The 25,240-nt window shown below is 38.4% G+C and overlaps 1 protein-coding gene across 1 annotated transcript in view; it reads left to right on the forward strand.

The window, feature by feature from the left end:
• LOC136866781 (histone-lysine N-methyltransferase 2C-like) overlaps positions 1-25,240 on the forward strand; it is an 811,555-nt gene that overhangs the window by 603,116 nt on the left and 183,199 nt on the right. The window contains 1 exon segment of the mRNA XM_067143888.2: positions 19,122-19,403. Coding sequence (XP_066999989.2) covers positions 19,122-19,403 — 282 coding nt within the window.

Raw genomic sequence — 25,240 nt, forward strand, 5'->3', positions numbered from 1 at the left:
ATAATGATAATTAAATTGCTTAAATTAAAATATTCCTTCTGGATCTCGCTTAATTCTACAAGAAAATGATCATTTTCTTTCCCTTATTAAAATTATTGAAAAATGTTTAAGTCAAGAAATTGTGGTTAATAAGTCTTCCTTAGACTTTCCCTTCATCAATCAATTCATTTTTATAATTAAGTGACTGAACTTCTCATAATTAATTCTTATTTGATCTCATGTCAACCTAAACATTACTCGTTTTTATGCAATAAGTGACTGTACAATAACTATAAATTCAGCCTTGTGACATCAATCCACGGACGTTGCCTTCTCTTATTCAATTTATTTTAGTGAATAAGATCCTAATCTACCTTAAATTATAATAAAATCTTCTAAAGATTCATAATTCATCAAATCGCGGACACGCGAAAATAACGTAAATCGGTCAAAATTTGACGCGCGCAGTGGAGAACATCATCATAAAACCATTCAAGAAAAATCACAAAACACAGAATATAATCAAATCACACATCACACATTCACACACAGGTACATGACAATATTACAATATTATTTACACGGACACTAACCCATTATTATTAGTTTTTGGATTTATTCCAAATTAGGGAAATCATTCTCTAGATGACAATATCATGTACATTCCAGGTGTCGATCTAGGACGTGATAGAGTTGAGGTTATCACTTTTATTCAAAAATTAATTATACAATGATGTTCAAGGGAATCTTTTAAACAGAAATCATCCAAAATAAGCAAGTAAAATACCTACAGCAAGGTCAAAATATTAGAATACGCACTTTTGGTACATGAGTTGCGGCATCTATTCTTATTCTCCTACTATATCGTGGCTCTCAATTAATCTGCACTCAAGCTCGAAGAAATCATGTCCAGTGACACATTTCTTCCAAAAATGACTCTAATGGATGCATAAATTATCACACAAAATATAATGTTCATCTGCAAGTCATAATCAAATTAATAGCACAGTAAAATATACGTATAATTCATCATTACTCAGTCCGGAGGATGCCATGTTCCAGGCCTACTTTACATAAAGTGAGCACACGTTAATTCTTTCCAAGAACAAACCAACATTAAACCCATGACCTTATTCAAATTTTAGCCCGTAATTAGGTTTAATTATTTTTATTCATTATTATTATTATTATTATTATTATTATTATTATTATTATTATTATTATTTATTGACCGTGCCTAATCACACTTGCAAAGCTATCATACGAAATTATTCAGATGACTCTAAACGAACTCAAGTCCATAGAAATGTCGTATAATCGTAGAATGAAATTTGACACTCAGAAAAACACTAGAACACTGTCCTAATCTGTCTCAATTAATTTTCAAACTATTTCAAAATCATTCAAGATTAACGCGGAGGTCATTTACTTTTATTTCTCCTGCCGTCTAAAATGTTTAGGACAGTTGAGGTCTCTCTCGATGACATTCACTCTTATCTCTAACTAATAGAACCGAATACACATTCATTCCAGAGCACAAACTACCTCCCACCGAGGAAAGAAGAATGAAAAGTCAAACTACTGCTAAACTAATAGAAAATCTAAATGAATAAGGTAAGGCTACGTTTTACAGACATTTTACAGATGAATTCTTAAAGAATACTCATGTGGCTGGTGTTAACTGGATTCTGGCTGATGACCTAGTACGTGGTCACATCACCTTCCATCGAACAAAGTCTTGCCCATGTCCGACGCCTTACATAATTAGTGACTCATGGAGGAGATGAAGGTGCACAGGAAACAGTAGGATTCATCTCGGAAAGGGATAGCCATCTTGAAGCGAGCTCGAACCAACAACCTTCTTTCTTCTGAGTTCTCGTAGAAAAGCTGAAACTAATAAGTCTTAGCAATAGTCCAGGATACACACGCGATGTTTAACAATTTGGAGATGGACACTTAACTTATGACAGTCATAAATAAATCTTAGAGAAGTTTTTAAAATGCCTGAATTGCAGTTTATTCAGTCCTCAGTGCCTTCTCTAATGCAAAGTCTCCCAGTAAAGCAAACGACGTCCAGTCTCGACCGTAGTTGCATTCAGAGTAACGCTCAAATCAAGTGTTCAGAAGTAAAAACCCTCTATAAAATTTCCTTTGGAATTACCATAAATTCACTGTCTTAAGACGGAGGTGTGCCTCTTGATTATATCTGATTGGTGGATCTGTTGCATTCCTGTGAAGGTTATCATTTTTATTGGCTGCCCTAGTTTCACGTCACACGACCTTGCCATTATTGATCGATTACAATCACGCTGCCCGCCTGATCATGTGGCACACACACATGTGTCTGAAGGACACCTATCAGGAATTTCACCCTGCTTCCTCGTTCTCTTGGTAGGTTGGGAAAACTGGTTTGCAGGCGGTTTGTTCATGCTGGCACGGGAGTGTAAAATCTCACCCTCCTGGCGATCAAAATAATGTTTCAACTCACTGATGAAATAAATCATTCTCCCTTAATAAATTATTTCCACTTTTGAAGGGGACAATATAGAAGTGAAAATATTTAGATAATATGGTGAGATATTAACCATAAGTTGATAGCAGGCTATACAACATTTCAGCACTGTTCACACTCAGACTTGTCTGTACATAGCTTGTTTGAAGCATATCTAACATATGTACCATCCTTATTTCACCTTTTTGTTACTACCTTATTAGCCCGAATATAAGGCTATATTTTTTATTGTAAAATTTGTACTAGTCTTACCGCATTGGTCCAAAAATAAGCCGCTCTCACACATAAGCAGATCTGTCAAAATTTGAGTGATGAAAAAGGAGAATACCGAAAATACCAAAATGACAGAAAGAACAGAGATTATGGAGAGGCAAACTAAAAATTTTATTTGCCAGAATTTGCACGAATCTACAGAACTACCATTTAACACATCAATTACATTACATGATCATAGACTACAATGACAAGCAAAGCATTCTTGAACTAAAGAGTAGGCTATAACGGTATTGTTACTATACATACGTGTAGCACGTTTCATTGCTGTAATCACTGTTATCGCTAACTTCACTATTCACTTCATCACTCTCAATTTCAGCGTATTAGGTCATTTTCAGTGCAGTTAGTACATATCAAAGAGATATTTAGTACAGAACAAAAATGGCTAACCAGACACCAGTGAGATCCCAACCCACAACCTTATGTTTATGTGTCGGATGGTCTATCCAATTGATCTGTGGTTGCCTAGGTCATTTGTTCTGCTCAAAATGTTTTACTACTACTGGCACTACTACCTTCACAGCTGTAGAGTGCATGCAAAGTTGTGTCAGATTAGACCGGAACGAAAAATTAACGATGTTGAACCGAGTCCAAGATTGTACCCCAAAGGGTTAAGAACACATTGTTTAGCCACCATGTTCAAAAACGCACATCCTTTGGCACATAGATAACTGCATTGTTAAACATATGTTCTGGTTGTGGTCAACACATTAAAATGTTACATGTATTTTCATGAAAATTGTTATGTTTGAAAATGCATCTGTATCTATATAGTTTTCTGTTGATATAAATCTACATGAATGGCAGCTTGGTATTTGTTGGATGCCTGTTTCCTGTACAACCATTAGGGTACGTTTATGCTGCAGCCTGGCTGTTGGCACATTGCCAAGCTTCGCTGCTCGATGTTAGGCGATGATGAAACAAACCAATGGATCTCAATCAGTGCTTTTACCCTGGAGCCCGGCTCATAGCTGCGCTGCTGGCTGCTATCCTCGCCACATCCATGGTCTCAAACATGTTTGATTTTCGAGCCTGGCCCATCGCTGGCTATCATGTAACTTGGACTGTGATTGGTTCTTTCAAGATCATCCTCTCTCCCACTCTTCCTCTCTTCGCACTCTATACACACGTTCAGTGATCACTTGCTCACTTGCTATCTGAACCTGTCTTCGAACGCAATGCGATTTGGAGCCAGCGGCATGCGGATCATCACAAGAGTTTCGTATGAGATAAAAGGAGTGACGAGATGACAAGCGGCCAGTAGACCTTTTCCTACGTTTTATGAGGGAGAGTGGCTTGTTTTGAGCTTCCGTGGCTCAGACGGCAGCGCGTCGGCCTCTCACCACTGGATACCGTGGTTCAAGTCCCGGTCACTCCATGTGAGGTTTGTGCCGGACAAAGCGGAGGCGGGACAGGTTTTCCTCCGGGTACTCCGGTTTTCCCTGTCATCTTTCATTCCAGCAACACTCTCCATTCTCATTTCATAGCATCTGTCATTCCTTAATAAATCACTTTGGGAGTGGCGACCCCATCGTACTAATAGCCTATATCTGCTTCATTCATCACATACCTGATTCATTCATTTTCATTTTCAGTGGCTTGTTTTATCGTGTTTAAAAGTAAAGTTTCTATTTGTGTTTTAATTGGTTTATTGTTAACTACTATTTCACTCTACCGGGCGAAAGGCCGTGCGATTAGGGGCATGCAGCTGTGAGCTTGCGTCCTGGAGACAGTGGGTTCTAACCCACTGTCGGCGGCCCTGAAGATGGTTTTCCGTGGTTTCCCATTTTCACACCAGGAAAATGCTGGGGCTGTACCTTAATTAAGACCATGACTGCTTCCTTCCTATTCAGAGGCCTCTTCTATCCCATCGTCGCCATAAGACCTATCTGTGTCAGCGCGACGTAAAACAAATAGCAAAAAAAAAAAAACTTTTTTCTATTGACTATGTGTTTATCTTGTGTATTTTTAATTGGAATTAAATATATTATTTTACTTCAGTGCCATTTTCAATTTTATTACTTTTTACTCTTTTTTAACTTTAGAAGAAAATAAGGCATTGCGAATTAGATTCACTGCTTGTTTTAAATTCATAATAATTTTCCTCATCATTATCATTTTTCTAATCTACCGAGCTCGATAGCTGCAGTCGCTTAAGTGCGGCCAGTATCCAGTAATCGGGAGACAGTGGGTTCGAGTCCCACTGTCGGCAGCCCTAAAGATGGTTTTCCGTGGTGTCCCATTTTCACATCAAGGCAAATGCCGGAGCTGTACCTTAATTAAGGCCACGACCGCTTCCTTCCAATTCCTAGGCCTTTCCTCTCCCATCGTCGCCATAAGACATATCTGTGTCGGTGCGACGTAAAGCAAATAGCATTTTTCTAATCCTAGTCAGTGGGTTAATTATAACTTTTAATCCATTTCGTCTCCTCTCGTACCATCAGGGGCCGATGACCTACATGTTAGCCCACTTTAAACAACAAATATTATCATCATCGTCATCAAATTATGGATTGACGTGGCAAAAGAATGCGGAACGATTACCGGTACGTCAACTTTGTTCTTTTATTCTTGCCATTTTGGGGACCTCTATCGTTACAAGCAGGTGAGTTATATGAAGTACCTCGTTTTTCATGGAAAGTTCAAAACTTATTTTTTCAAACTGTAAATACATTTTGTTAAGGAGACCTAACTAAAGTCAAAGTGACATACTCCATAACCCCCTATTTTACATTATTCAAAAGTACACTATTCAATTACGAAATGAAGCATTTGTAGCTTCATTCTTCAATCAACTCCCGCAGTAGAAATGCACTGAAAAATCCAGGCGAAGCATTTTACACTTTTTATTTCACATTCAGTACACCAAATTATTGTAAGATACACTCGCCGACAGAACTGTGACTCACTCGTTAAAAAAATCTCTGAATTTATTCCGCACTTCTGAAGCTTGAGCTGGAGCTGTGTTGTTTCTCCTCGACAGGGTAGCTCTTGGAAGAAGTACGTCTTTGTAGTCTAAGTGTGGTTTTTTTTTTATGTCGCAACGACACAGATATGTTTTACGGCAACGGTGGGATAGGAAAGGCCTAGGAATTGGAAGGAAGCGGCCGTGGCCTTAATTAAGGTACAGCACCGGCATTTGCCTGGTGTGAAAATGGGAAACCATGGAAAACCATCTTCAGGGCTGCCGACAGTGGGGCTCGAACCCACTATCTCCCGATTACTGAATACTGGCTGCACTTAAGCGACTGCAGCTATCGAGCTCGGTAGTCTAAGTGTTATGCCCTCTATATCTACAATCAAATTATGCAAAATACAAACCGCCTTAACTATCAGTTCCTCTGTTTTGAATTTTCGACTACAGCTGAGAGCTGCCAGCAGCGTGCGCGCGGGGCTGGTGCAGGGTAAAAGCTCTATGGCGAGCAGCCAGGCTATAGCCAGCAGCGAGGTGCTAGGGCGAGCATCCATGAGCCAGCAGCGAAGCTGCAGCATAAACGTACCCTTAGACCAGTGCTTTCCAAACTGGGCGTCGCGACACCCCGGGGTGTCGTTGGATTCATTGTACTTATAAATTCAAGATAGAAAAGGAATAAAGAATCTGTTAGGAAATAGTAAACTTGCTTCAGATGACACTATATGTATCTGTTCTCATTTATGTATGTTGGCGCTATCTGTTGATTTATATTTTAACTCTTCACGCGGCCTACCTGACACGCATCACACACAGCGAGATTATCAACTGCTTTCCTTCAGTTTGTTTCTTAGTTCTGTGACATGTGTAATTACTTCAAAGTGATATAATTTACAAGAAACACCAGAAATGGACAAATTTGTGGTTAGAAAGAGACCTTCGGCAGATCATGAAACAGCAGATGTGGAGCAACAGCCAGGTAAAGTGTGTGAAACTTCAGAAGGTACAGAACAGCAATCTTGTAGTGCATCTCTAACCTTTGTTTCTTCCACGCCATTGTGTAGTAGCAAGAACATGAAAGTGAGATTGTATAGTGAGGAATTCCTAAAAATGGGTTTCACATGGTGTGGCGATAAAGGATGTTCTATACCAGAGTGTTCGATATGCGGAGAAAAACTTTTTTATGCGAGCATGGTGCTTAATAAGTTGTTGCGCCATGTTTCAACAAAACACAATCATTTACAAGGAAAAATGTTGACCATTTAAAGAACTTCTAAGACAGAAGAAAAAAAAATGAGTGCAGTATTGACTAAGAAGTTGAAGACCTCCGATAAAGCTCAAGAAGCTAGTTATCTTGTAGCTTAGATTATTGCAAAGAATACGTTGTCTCATGTAGTTGCAGAGAAAGCCATCATTCCACCTTACCATGCGATAGTAAACACGATGTTTGGCTCTGAGTACGAAACTTATATCAAGAAAATCCCCTTGGCTGATAACACAGTTGGCAGACGCATTCAGGATAAGTCTGAAAACATTGAAAACTCGGTTAAAATTGGAGTTGCTGAAACAAACTCAATGTTTGCAATGCGATTGGATGAATCTACTGATGTAGGTGGACTAGCTAACTAGTTTCTTTTATTCGTTTCCTTGATGAAGGGAAAATCGTTGAACAATACCTCTGTTGCAAGGAAATTCCGTACACTACCAAAGGAAAAGATATCTTTGCAGTAATAAATGGATACATGGAGACAATGAAATGGAAGAATTGTATTGCATACCTGCCAAGTGTTCCGGTTTTTTCGTAAAATGTATGGATTTTGAGTGTTTTTTTACGGTTGTACGGATGACCAACATTATTGTATGGATTTTTAATATCCGCGCTTGGTTTTGCTTTCTGTGGTCAAATAGGATTTGTTTGATTTTTAATAGTAGCTGGTAATACAAGATGCAGTGCTTGGAATTCGACGAGTAAATGTCTAATCACATTATCGATTATTAGCGTGCTTTTGTTATCTGTTCCACCTCAACTGCTACTTCATTCAATGAGATGTTCTCAAACAAATAGCAGGCAGTGATTTTTAAGAAAAGAAATCCATGAAAAGTAGCAGGCTGTGAATTTATGTAAAACAACTTAAGTAACTGCGGCAGTTCTGAAACTCATGGAATTGTGTGACTAATTTCTAAGCGATTTAGTAATGTTCGTAATGAGTTCAACTAAGAAATGATATCAGTCTTTTCGGGAGGCATATTCTGCTTAATTTCAATCTTTTATATGATCACGGAAAGTGTTCCTATGTTAAGTGAAAACAGATGAGCGCTCATCAAGAGTAACTTTGTGTAAGTATTTAATTTCAGGGGTGATCATAGCATATACAGCAAAACCTCGATGCATCGTTTTACAGGGGGCTGGGGGAAATTGACGATGGATGCGGGAAAACTATTAATGTGTGCAACATAAAAAATAGGGGAAGGCAAAATAATAAAATACGGGTACGGTATTGGGACTTGTTTCGTTATGTAAATATATTATTATTATAAAAACAACAACAAAATGGTGCGTGGTCTCCGGAGCCGGGTGCAGGTCTTTCGAGTTCTCGCGTGATAGGCGATCTACGCGCATATGAAAATGCGGCCCTACCTAAGATGAATTCTAATGTTTAATTCGGCAAACAGACAGCCATTAAATGTTGAACAATTAATTTATTGAAACCACCTATTCAATACTAGTTAAGTCTTTAGGACTATAACACTGTCATTATATTAAGTTTTAGTATGGTACATGTTTCACCTGTCATTGCAGGCATCATCAGCCATGAAATCTATCTCCAAGTCAGAGCTCTGAGTGGATGTTATACTAGGATTATTCATAAATCAATATTTTTTATATAACAATTTGCACTGAAGTACAAGACATTAGGCCATGTTGGAGTGAACAAGCCGTTCATGTCTTAAAATTCTAATGTGACGTCCAACTCATGTTCACATCCAATGGAAATATTAACTGTCAACTCTCATGATGCCACTAATGAGAACGGCATGATACAAGTGGGTTTAAAACATCTGTACATTTTTACAACCTATTAGAAGATTAACTTGTACTAGAACTATTCTTAAAAACTATTTTTTACACAATTTACACTAATATATATAACATATGGTACAATTTGGAAATGAACTGGTCGATCTTGTCTTAAAGTTCCAATGGGACATCCTGGTCATGTCCACGTCGAATGGAGATAATGCCAATACTGATATGGCAATTGTAGTCTATTGGAATCATAACATTTAAACCTTTTTTTTACATTTGTAGGAGATCAAACACGTTCAACTTATATGATTTTTGAGGTGGCCTAAATATTCTATAGATTAACATCACTTTCTTGAAGAATGAGAATATTAAAGTGGAGTGCCAGTTGGATGGCAAGAATGCTGGTAGAGAGCTTGATCACTTGTAAACAGACAGCCCCGAAACGTTGGAATTGACCAAGGCAAGTTAAAATCCTCGACCCAATCGAGACCTCTTGAACCAAAGGCCAACACGTGCTAACCATTTAGCTCATACTATACATACCGGTATCAAAATATTTCAACCATGATATAGGCCTATGAGATGAAAATAAAAAGCGTGACTTTTACGCCCTTTTCGTTTCACATTTCTTTACACATTTCATAATAATTGAAAACCTTTAAGTTCAGTTCTCTTATTGCAAATTAAAGATATACGTGGATATTACGGCGATAACCTGTATTTAGGAAAATATTCCGTAGACCCTTTGCGAACGATAGGTTAGATACCCAACACGGCGCGGCTCCCGCAGCTCAGCTCGGACGATGTCACAGAGGTTAGAAATTCAATGCGGCTCGTCTCGAACAATGTCACAGCGACTTGTGCGAAGCTGCCAACTTAGGAAATAGGTACAAGACTAGGCTATGAGAAAAGATTATTGGTCTGGCTTGGTTAGGTATGGCTTTTCAAGACAGAGGGCAACAAAGCGGTCAACAGGCCTCTTGCATCCCACATACTCCACAAGGTACGACTAATTAAAACGTATCTGGTGCACTGCACGATTTTCTCTTTTTTTCAACGAAGTTGGCAGCCCTAGCCAGCCTATACAAACACAGAAAATGGTGATAAATTTGAGTTTTACGCTGTCTACATTTTAATTCTTGTAAATAAGAATATTTCTAGGGGTCGGTTAGTGGGCTGAGGAGACGCGTCGGCACTAGGAGGCTCATAGTGAGGTTGCACGTGAATGACCTGCGCACAGCACTCCAGCCTACAAGATCCTTCTTCAAGACTACCAATTCCGAATCGCACATAGATTCTCGCATAACAGGTTGCCGCTATTATATGCTAAGAGTATTGAGCAGTCCCTCTAAATTCAAAAAACTTTTGCGTATATTTTTCTTACGTATGATCGATCATTGCAGGAAAATTGTGACTGAGGACAAATCATTTTTCGATGATCGATGCGATAAAACAATAGTTTGAGAAACTGTAGATGTGGAGAAATTTAACATTGGTTTATATGGAACATTTTTGGGACAGAATAAATTCAACGATGAATACGGGAAAACCACTGTTCCGCAGTTCCGGGAACGATGCATTGAAGTTCTGTTGTATTTGACTTGTATTAGTATTGTTTATAATCTCTCCCCTCCCCCTTGCTTTCCTTTTTCATTATGTCTCAAGACTGTTACGCATGCGCGTGTTAAAAAATTTCCACTTAAAGATCTTCCAGATATCTCTTTTTGAAAGTTGGCAGGTATGGTATTGGCATATGCACAGATGGAGCCCCTTCAGTGACAGGATTCATAGCACTGGTGAAACAACAAAATGAAAACATTACTATGCTCTCTACATAGAGAAGCGCTGGTAGCAAAAACCATTGCAGAGGATTTGAAGTCAGTTTTGGACAACACTATTGAGATGATAAATTTCATGAAAAGCAGGCCTCTCAAGTCACGGTTATATGCTCAGATGTATGGTGAGCTAGGAATACCACATAGTCATCTCCTCCTCCATACAGAAGTCCATTGGCTATCTAGAGGGTGAATACTTAGTCTTGTGTATGAACTGAAGGATGTGTAATGCTGCAAGTATTTGTGCAAGGAAAGAACCGAGTTTGTTGATGCATTGAAAGACGAACTCTGGTGTACAAAGTTAGCTTTCCTTTCTGATATTTTTGAAATACTCAACAAAACTAATGCTGGTCTACAAGGAGAGAATGCTGATCTCCTTACCGCTACTGACAAAATTGCTGCTTTAAGGGACAAAGTCGGTGTGTGGTTGAGAAAAACAAATGAAGGCAATTTTGGGATGTTTCCATTAACATCTAAGGCCTATATTCACCAACATTGGTTACTTCTGCTGTTATCCTAGATTTCCAAAACTCGGATAATAATATTATCTCGGATAATGCTCGCTTCTGTGTTCACCATAGAATTTATTATCTCGGTTTACCAAAACTAAGCTTTCGTTCAACCTGAATTTGAACCTTAAATTTTTCATACTGATGCACGGAAAACTACTTGTTGCCGCCACTACCGAAATTACGTTCGGTGTTTACGACTGATAGTAAATTATGTCCACTATTAACCAGAAATGAAGCAAGAAGCCTAATACGACGTTCCAAGTGAAGGAATTGTTACCGACTTAGGTGGCAGAAAGCGTTAACACAATACAAAATAAGAAAACAAATTATAGCCTACATATTGTATATTTCACAAGTTGGCAGTTCTTAATTCGTCATTAAAAAATCACCCAGTCGTGTACCGTACAAGATATAAGCTACAATCGAGAATTCATTTTAGGCTTACCTACTGGGAATTCCAGGTTATGTTCAATCATAGACAACACTGACAGTGTCGAAGCTTTAGATAATCTAAAACGTGTTTCAAAATTAGTGTCATCGTAGTCCTCAAAGTATGTCGCACGTTCTTTTTATCCATCTAGGACGTTTTATTGCATAATCTTGGTCATGTTCCTCATCGTTGTGATATTCTCTTCCAGTTAAATATTCCAGCCATCTACGAGCTGCCATCTTGAAAGACTTATCTTAGATTTCCTGTTTTACCGGCCAACCTATCTCCTGTAAAATTTTAAACCGGAATAATACCCGTTACCCGAGATAATGTTGGTGGTGAATACAAATGTAACTGTTATCTCAGTTTTCTTAGCTTTAAACCAAGATAAGAGCTTTTACTCGTGTTGGGTGAATAGGGCCTAAATGTCCAATTAGTGACAAAATACAACCACTGGTTCATAATCACTTAATGGAACTGAAATAGAGGCTGGATGGATATTTTCCAACACTAAATGTAAACCAATATGACCGGATAAGAAATTCTTTTACATCCTCCAGCTCTTGTGAACTTCAACATATCGAAGAGGAGGAACTGGGAGAACTTAAAAACAACCGGACTTTAAAACTTAAGTGCCAAGAATCAGATTTAGACAGCCTCTGGGTTTCTATTCAACAAGATTTCCCTCACCTAAGTAAAAGAGCCCTCATCGTTTTGTTGCAGTTTTCTACGACATATTTATGTGAAAATGCATTTTCCATTATGGCTTATACAAAAACAGTTAAATGTGGAAGTTTGGAATGTTAGATGAGGAAATGCGTGTGAATTTGTCCTGCATCTGACCCGATATAAAGCAGATTTGTAATGATCGCCAAGCCCATAGTAGTCATTGAACTTGGAACAACAAGGTGCAAGTTTTGTATCTATGAGAAAGGTGTTTAATATAGCCTACTATACTTGTAAAATCATATATATACTAAGAAAAATTAAAATTTCTTTAAAATGAATCTCCTTTGTTAACACTTTGACTACCAGGAAGTAGCCAGGCATTTAAACCTCCAGCCCAACCATTTTTAAAAGTCCTTGCCTGCCAGTCCTGCCTTCAGCACTGTGGGACAAAAATATTTACTACTCCTATATTACATTTTTTGCCTGCCAGTCCTGCCTTCAGCACTGTGGGACAAAAATATTTACTACTCCTATATTACATTTTGAAATAATGTAAAAATTAGAACGTACTTGTGGAAGGGACTATAGTATGATTTTTAAGGTGTGATATCTGGTGTCACACGCTCCAGGCTGCAGGAAGACGCCACACTTCCTGCAGTACCACCTTGTGTCACATACTTTTTTTCTTCTTGAGACAAAGTACCTTTTCTTGTCAGGTAAGGGTCAGTTTTCAGTGGTGGAAACTTGAGCAGAATTTGTTCATTCACTTTTCTATCCAGACGTGATGGCGGATCTTTAGCTGGTATTAATATTAATGAGAAAACTAATATTTTATTTAATAAGATTATTCCTATCATAAAGAATGATTACCTCAGATTAGTCAACAAACAACGTCATAAGCAAGCTATAGCGCAGACAGCGGACATACCTGGCTCCGCCCATACACACGCCGAAGCTTCCCCCATTCACCCCTCCAGCCCCCTCACAACAGGCGACACCAACACCAGAAGTACGAGATACAATACACGACAAACAGTCAAGCAGCATACATCTCAACCACTCCACAACAGTAAGTAGATTATCACAGAACTCATACAATAGTACACAAACTTTAATTCAACACAAAATTCCTAATTCATTCATTTCGACTAACAGATATTTACCAACACCAACATCATAAGAAAAGAAAGAGCCACCAATAATTACGACTTTGCCATTCAAATTGAACAATTTCCAGAACATCAGGCACGTCAAACGAGCCAGGATTATGTTCAAGTCACAAAAAACAAAATTAGAAAGATAAAGTGGTTGAGTTATACACAAAGTGTATCTGTCGGCTAAGCTTATACAAATTCGGGCTTGTAACTCGCATGTTCATCAGTCTCTTTTAAAACAACATAAGAATGTGCTTGTCACTTGTCAATTTAGACTACAAACAGACATTTGCGTCGAAACATATCTTACAATGTTTTAATATTTCATCATCATCATCATCATCATCATCCTAAACCATCTCCAGTTTCCCGGGTGTGGTATATGAGCCTCCTCCATATCATCCTGTCCTTGTACCATTCTTCCTCCACCAACTTGTCCCAATCATGACCTCTCAGCAGTACATCGCTCTTAACTAAATCTATCCATTTCCTTCGTGGCCTTCCCACGGGTCGTCTTCCTTCTACCTTTCTGTCAAATTCCTTCCTTGCAGTTCTCTTTACTGGCATCCTCTTCATGTGGCCAAACCACTTCAGTCTTGATATCTGAATCTTATTGAGGAGAGAATCATCTATTCCTACTTCTTCTCTAATTTTCTCATTCCTAATCTTGTCTTTCCTGGTTTTCTGGATCATAGTGCGTAAGAATTTCATTTCAGCTGCCTGAAGTTTGGAATTATCTCTATTGGTCAGTGTTGTGGTTTCGAGACTGTATGTAAGAATTGGTGTATAATAGGACTTGTACAATGCCATTTTTGTTTTCATGCGTATTTGCTCATCCCACAGCAGGTGTCTTACCTGGTGGTAAAATTGTGCTGCCTTATTGATTCGATTGTTCACCTCATGTTTTGCTAGGTTGTCATTTGATATAACGCCACCCAAGTATTTGAAAACTGGAACGCTGTCCAGTTGAGCTTCATTTAACATGACTATTGGTTCTGCTCCTTCCCCATACACTTTCATCACCACCGTCTTGGTCTTGCTGATGTTTAAACCATATTTCTTAAACTCCTCATTCCAGCTTTGTATTCTCTCTCCCAATTCCTCTTCTGAGTCACTCCAGATCGCAACATCATCTGCAAATGTGAAGGCTTTGATATCTCCATGTTCTTTCCTTTTAATAGATTTCATTACTACATCCATTACAATAATAAATAGAAGTGGTGACAATGAGCTGCCCTGCTGCACTCCTCTCTTTGTTTCAAACCAGTCTGGCAAACCACATCCTACTTGAATACAGCTTCTGTGTGTTTATATGTGTGTATAATGGGCCATTTTCACATTATATCAATGTAATACGTACTGCAAAACAATGTAAGATTTATTGTTATCAGCTGTCGTTTAACCATGTTTGCTAGTATTTTAATGTAGATATATAATAAGTTTTATTGAACTATCAGCATTTAATTCCATTTGGTTAGCGTATTTTACTACTAATTTACTGCTATAACATTAATCACTTCACAAGTATCAACAAAGCTCGCCTCATACTTGACTAAACATTTATAAGAATGGAGCTTATTTTAACTGAATAGGCAAACGCCTATGGTAGTCTATTCCTACATACTCATTACGCATTAGAAAAAAGACAAACTCATTTTATTATAAGTATATGTGTACATTGGGTCATTATATTATGTAATAAGAGTATTTAACATGTAATAATCTTAGCTATGTTGTAACATTAGAACTTTTAGCAAAAGTGTAACAAACATAATGTTGTTAAATTTCAGAGTATGTCATAAAGCTTTCAAGAATGTGGCATAATACAAAAATGCAAACATAAGATTCTAATGCAGCTGAGGATGGCCTTGTAGTAGGTCAAAACCGGTCCTAATATACATGTGAATTCTATCATACATGTGATAATAGATAAGTATTGATCAGGTGGAACTTTTCTTTCTTTTATTACAAACTGTTTCATTTATAGTTATGAATTTCATTGATTCCGTATTGTTCGATCATTGACACAGATTTCCAAGTTTGATAGATTGAATATTTAGTGAATGGACGCGGTGCACTACTGATAACCTGCTGTGCATATAAGTTAGTCTGCTAACAAACATACCCATAAAAACTGTCACTGATAAATATATTTACAAAGACATATCTTCACTGTTTGTAACCTCTACATTTAGGCCTGTATTTCCGAAAAACTCGAGTAACGGGGGAGACTAGCTTGGAGAGGTGTCACATAGAGGAACACTGTCTGGTATTTCAATATTATCGCACACTGTAGTTTGGTCCTCATCACTTTCACTTTCATTATCTAAATCTGGGATGAGTTCATCACTTGAATCATCATTATAAATCATTTCAACAGCCTCTTCAACATATATAAACTTACTGCTCTCCATAGTGTCTCTTGCTAGTGGCACTAACACAACAACACTAGAGGCAATTTTTTTGCTGGGTGATTCTAGGCGGGAATTACTGTTTTGACATATGTTAACAAAGGTCAGAACGTTCATCTAGCTACCATCCATGAAAGAATGAAGGAACTACGATCCGTAGAGCGGTTTTTAACTTGAAATTTTCGCCATAAGGCGGATACTGGAGAATACTCTGGCGAAATGTTATCCACCTTAAGGCACCTACGGGAGTCAATGTGTTAAAGTAGGATATGTTCATAATTATAATTAAATGCATGTCATGTTGAGTTATGTGTGCTAATAGGGTGTCGCCATAAGAAAAAGTTTGCAAAGCACTGCATTAGACAGTGCCAAAATGTCCATTGAGAAATGATAATGTTTAGAGCATAACTGTAATTTTTGTGTTATTAAGCTCTAATAACTGCTAGAAATGTTGTGATGTTTTTGGTTCAGTCATGTGCTTATGACTTGAAAGATGTGTCCTTTGCAGGATGTACTTACAGTGTTGATTGAGAAAAGTTGGGAAGGAATGATTGCTGTCAGTACATACCACCTTCAGTGCACCATATTATTAAACTAAAAAAGTTTGAAAGAAGAAAGGAAATGAAGCATTACTTCTATACGATGTAGCCACTTCATCATTTAGTTAAGCATTTTTGAACATATCTTGCATGGAATATTTGGGCAGTTTGATGCCCAGATCCATCCATCCATCCAGTAAAAGTCTGTTGAGACCACAGTAGATACGCACAACTCATTCCTTAGTTTTTTAATAGCTTGAATTCCTTAGGTTTACCATTTCATTAGTTATCTAATTATTAAATCAAACAAAGCCTCAAATGATGAGATAAATTTTATTGAAGTAACTACATATCAATTTTCAACAAGAAGTAAGAGCTTTAAATTTGAAAAAGATAAATGTTGAAATCACATCTACGTTTCCCATTTTATAAAATCGTAATTACCAATTAAGCCCCCTTTCTATTACTATAACACACACAAATTCACAATAGACGTACGCCTAATGGATAGCTTAGGAAACAGTTTTTCGCGTGGACAACTATAGTAGAAGTCCGGTATAATGAGAATTCACAACAGCGAAATATTTACTCGCTACAGCGAGAATTCACAACAGCGAAAAATTTACTCGCTATAGCGGATTGTCGTTACATCCGATTTTTTTAAAGTCAGGAAAACCCCCATACACAATAAAATCAGTATGAAACGGCAGTCTTTTTGTTCAAAACTTGCATTATCGCGGATGATATCCACACTACGGCTACTTGTTTGTTATTTTTCGAAATCCAATACTACTTGAAAGTATATGTTTAATTTAATCCAAAATGACCCTGAATGCAATACGACCCCTAATTTTTCCTTCAAAAAAATTAAATCAGGCTTAAAAAGTACTTTGTAAAATCATATGAATGCCTTTCTTGTACACTACACATTTTTAGACCGTCTTTGTCTTCACGCCAATGTCGAACATTGGCTTTAGTTATGCACCCCCCCCCCCTTTTTTTTCTTTATTTCCGCAAGTTTAATAACCATTAACTTAAAATTGGCATCATAATGTCAAGGAGATCCTGTTGAAAATTTGTCAGCAATATCTATTCCATGCGTCTCTACAATACAACAATCCATGAGGAAAATATTCTTGCTGTCTGCAAAACTGTTGCTTTTACTCAGCGTCTAACTACAACCAGCCACTATACGCACATCTCGCTTGCCGGGTTTAGCCAACTTCAGCGGCTAGCGATGTATAGGCCTAATCACGGACATTTAATGTCAACAAACGAGTTTACTGCGCTGTGGTATGGCCGTTTCGCCATTGTGTTTTTCGTGCACATACCTCACAATTTCATCTTTGACTTGTGTAAAGCGTCCTTGTTGCGGGCCACTGAATGAATTTTTTGTATAGTACTCATTTAGCTATCTTTGTCTTCATGCTAACTCTGAATATTGGCTTTAGTTAGGCCTATGCCATATTTTCTTGGGGCTGCACAATTATTCTACATTTCCAAGTGTTTAATAACCATTAACTGAAGACTGGCATCCTAATATTGAGAACCATTCAAAACTTTTCTGGCAATATCTGTTCAACTTATCTTCCTGCTGTCTATTAAACTCAATTTTACTAAACGTCAAGTACAGTAGACACATGATAACTCTGCCACTGTGCAGTGGCCATTCTAAGAATTCAAAGGCTTGCATGTTTTGATGCCATTCTGCAGATTTGAGAAACGATTTTATAGAGGCTAATAGAACATCATTCTCTCTTCACTATTTCCAGAAATCCATTGACGTTACCTAGAGACAGTCTACAACGAGTTTTGCGTGCGTGCGTGCGTGCGTGCGTGCGTATGTGTGTGTGTGTGTTAAAATAAATAATTTTCATTCATTAAAAGTGTATTGACAAGGGGGGCCCAACATAAACTATTTTAAATAGTTTCTTTAATAGATTTAGGCAAGTCAATACAAGATCAAATAAAATATCTATTATGGTCAAGTTTATCAACAGTTTGAAAATTAAGAGATTGTTTATTCAGTCTCTATTTCAGCGAGTTAACAATGTTATCGGACACATTATTTATGTATTTATTACGAAAACATGTTCTCTTTCATTTCAAATTTTCTTTACGGAACAGAGTCGACAGGTATTACTAATCGGTTCTGACATTGCCTTCGAATGTCGACGAGAGAGTTCGCTAGTGGACATAGTAAGGAAACTATAACGAAGGTGATCGATCGCACACATCATAATCGCTTGGGTGCGTAAATATCATTAACAGAAAAATTCGCACACACTTATCTCTCGTTAAAATGGATGCGCAGTGATAGAGCTCTCGCTGTAACCGAAGGATAATACACAGTTTAATATAGAATTTTGAAGGGGCAGAAAAAAATTGCCGTTATAACGGGGTTCTTGTTATATGCCGTACTCGCTATAGCGGACTTCTACTGTAATTGTGTATTACGATTTTCCTACTCGATACTCCCAGTATCTGTAGCCTACAACTTGTCACGTGATGGAATCTTAAGAAGTAGCTTTAGCATGAATGTCTCTGTTCATGTGCACAAAGTGGATATAGTATATGTAGATAAATGTATTGGTTTGCTCTTTCCTTTGTATTTATTAGAATCTTAACTTTGTGTCCATTAGAACAAAACTAAAGTCACCTTACTGTCTAATGGGTCAAAATGAAATACGATAAGGCTGAGTCTGTGTTGCTTACGCAACTACATCTATGATTTGAATTTATTCATGGTATAGTTCATGAAGTTCTCTGTGGTTTGTTTTAATCTTTTTAGTGAAAAGTGTGCATTTATTTGTTCTGCTCCAGCTTAATAAATTTTCCTAGTGTCTCATAGCTTTTTATTCATAGGAATATCGAAACAAGCAGCAGCAAAAGCAGCGGCCACCCTTATTAATGGGGTCAAATACACCACAGCAACCTACAACATCTCCAATTCATCATCCCTCGACCCCTCAGTCACCCATGATGTCACCGTCACCCTCGCCTCTGCAGAGTCCAGGGCCTCTGTTGTCACATAGTCCTGGTCCAGGATCAGTTACATCAATGTTGCAACATAGTCCGGGCACTAACAGCGGACTTTCTCCTCACAGTCTTCAGCCTTCACCTCGTATGGGCACACCGCACTCTCAGGTAACGTATCTCTCAATTTGATGTTAAACTGTGCAACAAACATCATTAAATATTTGATCACAATACGGATTAGATTGTCTACTTCTTTTCTGGCATTTTTCTTGAAGATTTCTTACAAATTTTCTTCTTCTTACCATTTATGTTGGGTAGCAGGGTCTGCTGCCTTTGTCAATCCATACATCACTAGAGAACGCACTGACTTTGTTCGTGTCCTCTCGTGTTGTTCCATTCATAGCGTCTTTGGCTATCCACTTGGATTGGAGATTCTGCCCGTAGAATGTGTGGGCACGTTATTTCATTGCAGCTGATGGAGCTTGGAGAATCTACGGATGCATATTTTCACTGTAGCTAAAAATAGTAGCTGCCATTTCAGTGAGTTGTGTCTTCACCAGAATACCGTTGGATGCTTCTATACGCATAAAATGTGCTAGTTGTTAGCATAAGTTAAGAGCTATTGTTTCAAGACCTTGATAGAAAAGCCACGTTCCTACATAATCCAAGGCTGTGTCGTCATTCACTCTCAGCTGTGAAAAGAACGGGAAAGTACATCTGTGCGGACAGGAGTGGAGTTTGTTTGAGAGCCAGGGTTGTTTGTGTCATTCTGAAATTGAGGACGAGGATAACAATTACACGCAAGTGAACATGACAATTCTGACGCTTCTGGCAAGGGGCTAATTCTAAATTGGTGTAAAATGGGTTCTGTAATATAGTAATATAGTCGTATACCACTGTTCGTAGTCAGTTAATGGAAATCCTGTACCGCCTAAATTAGACCTACATCAACTTTTAAAGGTTATGTTGAACTCGAGAATATGGTTTCGAATGTAAGTATCGATCCTCAAGTTCTCAAATGCATTATATTCAATTCTGCCTGTCACTAATCACAGTCAAATTGGAAAGAGAAAAAATATCATTAACACTTCTGAAATTGCGGTTATTCGCGATCCTGAGCTCAGCTGGAAAGCGCGCTCGCTATACAAGTCGGTACGATTGCGAAATGATACGTAGTTTCTAATTGTGACGTGTGCATATAAAATGACTGAAGTTTTCCTAACATTTTAACCCAAAAACGTGAAATTCCCAGTCTTATATTAGGACAGAAACAGTAATAGGCAATCCCAAAACCTCCCATGGCTTTATGTATGGTATGTATGTAAGGTACAACATCTGTTCTGGTCTCAATAACATAATCGTATACGATAATATTTAAATACTAAATTTGTGTTACTTAAGAAGGAGCCGTTTCGATTCCTGCCTGAAAGCCCATTGACTATACAGTGCCCTGAGGGAAGTGCTGAAGAACTGTTCGGTGATACACTTGGGAAAAAAATGTAACCCTGGTCATAATATAGACGTTTTGCAAGTACGAACATTTGACAAAACTTGTTCTGTCTCCTTCCAATTGTTGTTGACACTCTCTGCTTCATGATTTCCGAGGATTTTCTAAACAATACCACCTGAATGTGATGCTAACGTGGTCCCTTATGCAAGTTCACCGCCGATCGCTTTTCCAGTACGGTACGGTACAGTACTTTCTCAAATTACTGTCCTTTCATGATATACAGTTCCTTAAAAAACAAGTGATCGAGGATTTAGCGTTGATGGGACTGAAATTTTTGGATGGTTGATCCGGGAAATTGTTTCTACGAGGAACGGATTATGCAGGATTTTTACAATGTGACTTAATTAGGATGCTTGCGGGACCACATAATTTGAGCGAATAATATGGGAAAACGTAGTTTCCGGGAACGTATAATCGAGGTTCTACTGTATCAATATTCAAGAAAGGAGATAAGAAGATCTGCAATAACTGCCAAGGAATCACCATCCTCTCCCATGTTGCCAAGATTATGGAAAGGATATTGGAAAGAATTAGAGGAAAGGTGGAAAGTCTATTACAAGAGGAAAAATTTGGATTCAGAAGTGGAAGGTCAACAGTAGAACCCATTTTCATTCTGAGACGGAGAAAAGAGCTGAAATATGAGAAGGGTTATAGTAATGACTTTTATAGACTTAGAAAAGGCATACAACAGCATCCCTACTGTCGGATTTTTTATCATGGACACTCGAGTTTAGGCTTTAATTACAAACGAACCAATGGGCCTATTGAAATTCGAGTTATACCAATATTTTCCTTGTTTAATTCTACGTTAGCGTATATAAGACGCATTGTTTTCGACGTTCATTAAATATTTTTTATTTGTGGTTGTAATAAATATTGCCCGGGTTTTTGGCTTCTTCTCTAGGAAGCGCTCACTTAGGAATATATACAAGGAAAATGACTTGTCTGATTCTAATGAAATTTTTATATGTTATAACCACATGTATTTGTAGTGCAATACTCAAGTTACAGTTTTTTTCAACCAACCTGAAAAAAGTTCTTATCATTTTTCTAAAGCAACTCTTTCTCAGCCCAGGATAAACGTACAGCAGCAAACTCGGGCTTGTTTTGAAGCTCTCAGTCATGGTTATCAACAACTGTAACCGTACAGTGTGGTACCGAATTTATGAAGAGTAATATTGAAGGGAGGTTTTGTGTACGCCAGACCGTGCTATTAACAGCAGGCCGGGTGGTGAAATTGGGCGCAGTGTTGCCGCGTTCAGTAGTACTCACGCGCGCAACGAACGCAGCTTTTCGTTTACTTTCAACCTTTAATTTTATTTCCTCTTATAAATTCCACTTCCCATCACCTTTTCTCATAAGGGCCTTGGACCTTCAACGGCAGGTTTAAAAATGGTTAACTTCCTAATTTAGAAATATTACACTGTACAATTTTTACAAGAGTTATTTGTATTATTATTTACATATACTGCATTTACGGTATTTTATTCTATCAATTTTCTTCGTCTGAAAAATCAGTGTGTTCCGAAGAATCGGTGCTGCTGTCATTCATGTTGATTATGACTGACTCGAAATAAGGGACATTTGCAGACAGTCCATTTTTTTTCCAGTAGTGGTCTTCAATTTTCTTAGCGTGTTTAATACATTGTTTCCAGAGTTCAGGGGTCACGGTACGTAAGGCTTCTCGGCATAAAGCGTAAATTGCTTCCATACCTCTACCATTTTCTAATGTGTTAGCCATATTTGTTTTTGCTATTTTCCCTTTTACGTAAGCCCAAATGAGCTCGATTGGATTAAGCTCGCAATGGGCCACTGGTAACCAAATAATCTGTACATCTGGTCGAAGTCGTTTAGTCAGTTGTTCCAGCTTCTTTACCGGCATTTGAAACTAAGGCCTGGCAAGAACAATCAGCTCTGATTAAGTTAATTTATTATAATCGTCAACTCCAGGTGGTAGTGAAATATTCTTTGACGTTATGCAATGTATAATTTCACGTTTCAGCCACGACATGTTCGGCTTTTTAGATGAAGGATCGACCCTCATATGATATGGAGCTTGATCTATAACGACAGCAGAACTTTGAGGCAATAAACTCAGGACTTTCATGAACCATTCTTCATAATGAGTCGAGTTCATCTCATTCTGGTAATCGCCACTACTTTTCCTGCCATTAAAACAAAGTTCTGCACCGTCAAGAAATCGTTCTTCACTTCCAATGTGTAAAATTTGACCTGGACGACTTATTTCCATCATTCTCCTTTGAAGCGGCTCCTACTCTCTTCACTGACGACAGCGATAATCCAAGACAATCTGCCACCTTCTTGTACACAGGGAACCTCTTGTCCCCTACTTTTTTCCCCTCACATTGAAAGAAAAATTAGCACTCAAAATCATTGCAAACCAGGCGAGTTGGCCATGCGATTACGAACGCGCAGCTGTGAGCTCGCATCCGGGAGATAGTGGGTTCGAACCCCACTGAGGGCAGCGCTGAAGATCTTTTTCCGTGGTTCCCATTTTCACACCAGGCAAAGGCTGTACCTTAATTAAGGCCACGGCTGCTTCCTTCCCATTCCTCGGCGTTTCCTCTCCCATCCTTGCCATAAGACCTATCTATGTCGGTGCGACGTAAAGCAAATAACAAAAAAAAAAAATCATTGCAAGTTCACCCTCTGATAACAGCGGTCTCGGAGGCATCTTGAAGTGACGTGGTCAACATGCAGAACATAGGAAAACTGAAAATAGCTTCCGGACAAACCAAGGTCACGGGCATTCCGTTTCACAACTGCCCGGGGCGAGTGTACTGTGTTCGTTGCACGCGTGAGTACTACTGAACGCGGCAACACTGCGCCCAATTTCACCACCCGGCTTGCTGTTAATTCCACGGTCTGGCGTACACAAAACCTCCCTTCAATATTACTCTTCATAAATTCGGTACCACACTGTATGGTTACAGTTGTTGTAGTTTCTGATAACCATGACTGAGTGCTTCAAAACAAGCCCGAGTTTGCTGCTGTACGTTTATCCTGGGCTGAGAAAGAGTTGCTTTAGAAAAATGATAAGAACTTTTTTCAGGTTGGTTGAAAAAAATTGTAACTTGAGTATTACACTACAAATACATGTGGTTATAACATATAAAAATTTCATTAGAATCAGACAAGTCGTTTTCCTTGTATATATTCCTAAGTGAGCGCTTCCTAGAGAAGAAGCCAAAAACCCGGGCAATATTTATTACAACCACAAATAAAAAATATTTAATGAACGTCGAAAGCAATGCATCTTATATACGCTAATGCAGAATTAAACAAGGAAAATATTGGTATAACTCGAATTTCCATAGGCCTATTGGTTCGTTTGTAATTAAAGCCTAAACTCGAGTGTCCATAATAAAAAATCCGACAGTAGATCAAACCGTTTAGGAAGCCTGATACACAGAGGGATTGGCAAGGACAGAATAACAATGATAAAAGCAATATATAATTATTGTTACGGCTGTGTGAAGTCAGCAGTGGGTAGAACAGAATGGTGTGTGTTGTCAATCATCTTTCCTGTTCATAATGGTGATGGATGATATCATACAGGCAGGTAAGGGAAGATTATAGATGGGAAAGAATGAATGGAATGACGTTTGCAGATATGATGATGTGATCTGGGGAGATGATGAAGTATAACAACAACTGTATTCTCTGTTTTACTGAACAATATTTTGTTTGCTATTTGTTTTACGTCGCACCGACACAGATAGGTCTTATGGCGGCGATGGGACAGGAAAGGCCTAGGAATGGGAAGGAACGGCCGAGGCCTTAATTAAGGTGCAGCCCCAGCATTTGCCTGGTGTGAAAATATTAAACCACAGAAAACCATCTTCACAGCTGCCGACAGTGGGGTTCGAACCTACTATCTCCCGGATGCGAGCTCACAGCTGCGCGCTCCTAACCGCACAGCCAACTCGCCCGGTATATTGAACAGTGGGGATTGAGAATCAATGTGGAGAAGACCAAGACAATGGTGATGAGTAGAGGAAAAAGAAGAAAAAGGAGCTATCAACATTGGAGACAAGGAATTGGAAATACTAGAACACGTCAAATACTTGGAGAGTGAACGTACTCAAAATGAAAGAACAGATTGGGAAATTAGTAGGATACAACTGAGCAGTGCTTTTCACCATCTAGTACAGAGATTGATATGGAATAAATCATCATCATCATCAATGTCCCACTCCAGTCGCCCGGGTGTGGTTAACAAGCCTCCTCCACTCCTTTCTGTCCTTCCACTTTTCCTGCACCATTACTTCTGCCACATCCAATCCAGCTTCTCTAACGTCCTTCCAAATCTGATCCATCCACCTTCTAGGTCTTCCAACTGCTCTCCTTCCCTTAACTTCTCTTTCCAGTTACCTTCTTGCTACCTATTCCTTTCCCATTCTTTCTACATGTCCGAACCATCTCAGTCTTGCTTTCTGTATACCAGATAAGGCTAAAGAAGTAATGCACAAGG

Source organism: Anabrus simplex, chromosome 3 (assembly GCF_040414725.1).
Source record: "Anabrus simplex isolate iqAnaSimp1 chromosome 3, ASM4041472v1, whole genome shotgun sequence".
Lineage (NCBI taxonomy): Eukaryota > Metazoa > Arthropoda > Insecta > Orthoptera > Tettigoniidae > Anabrus > Anabrus simplex.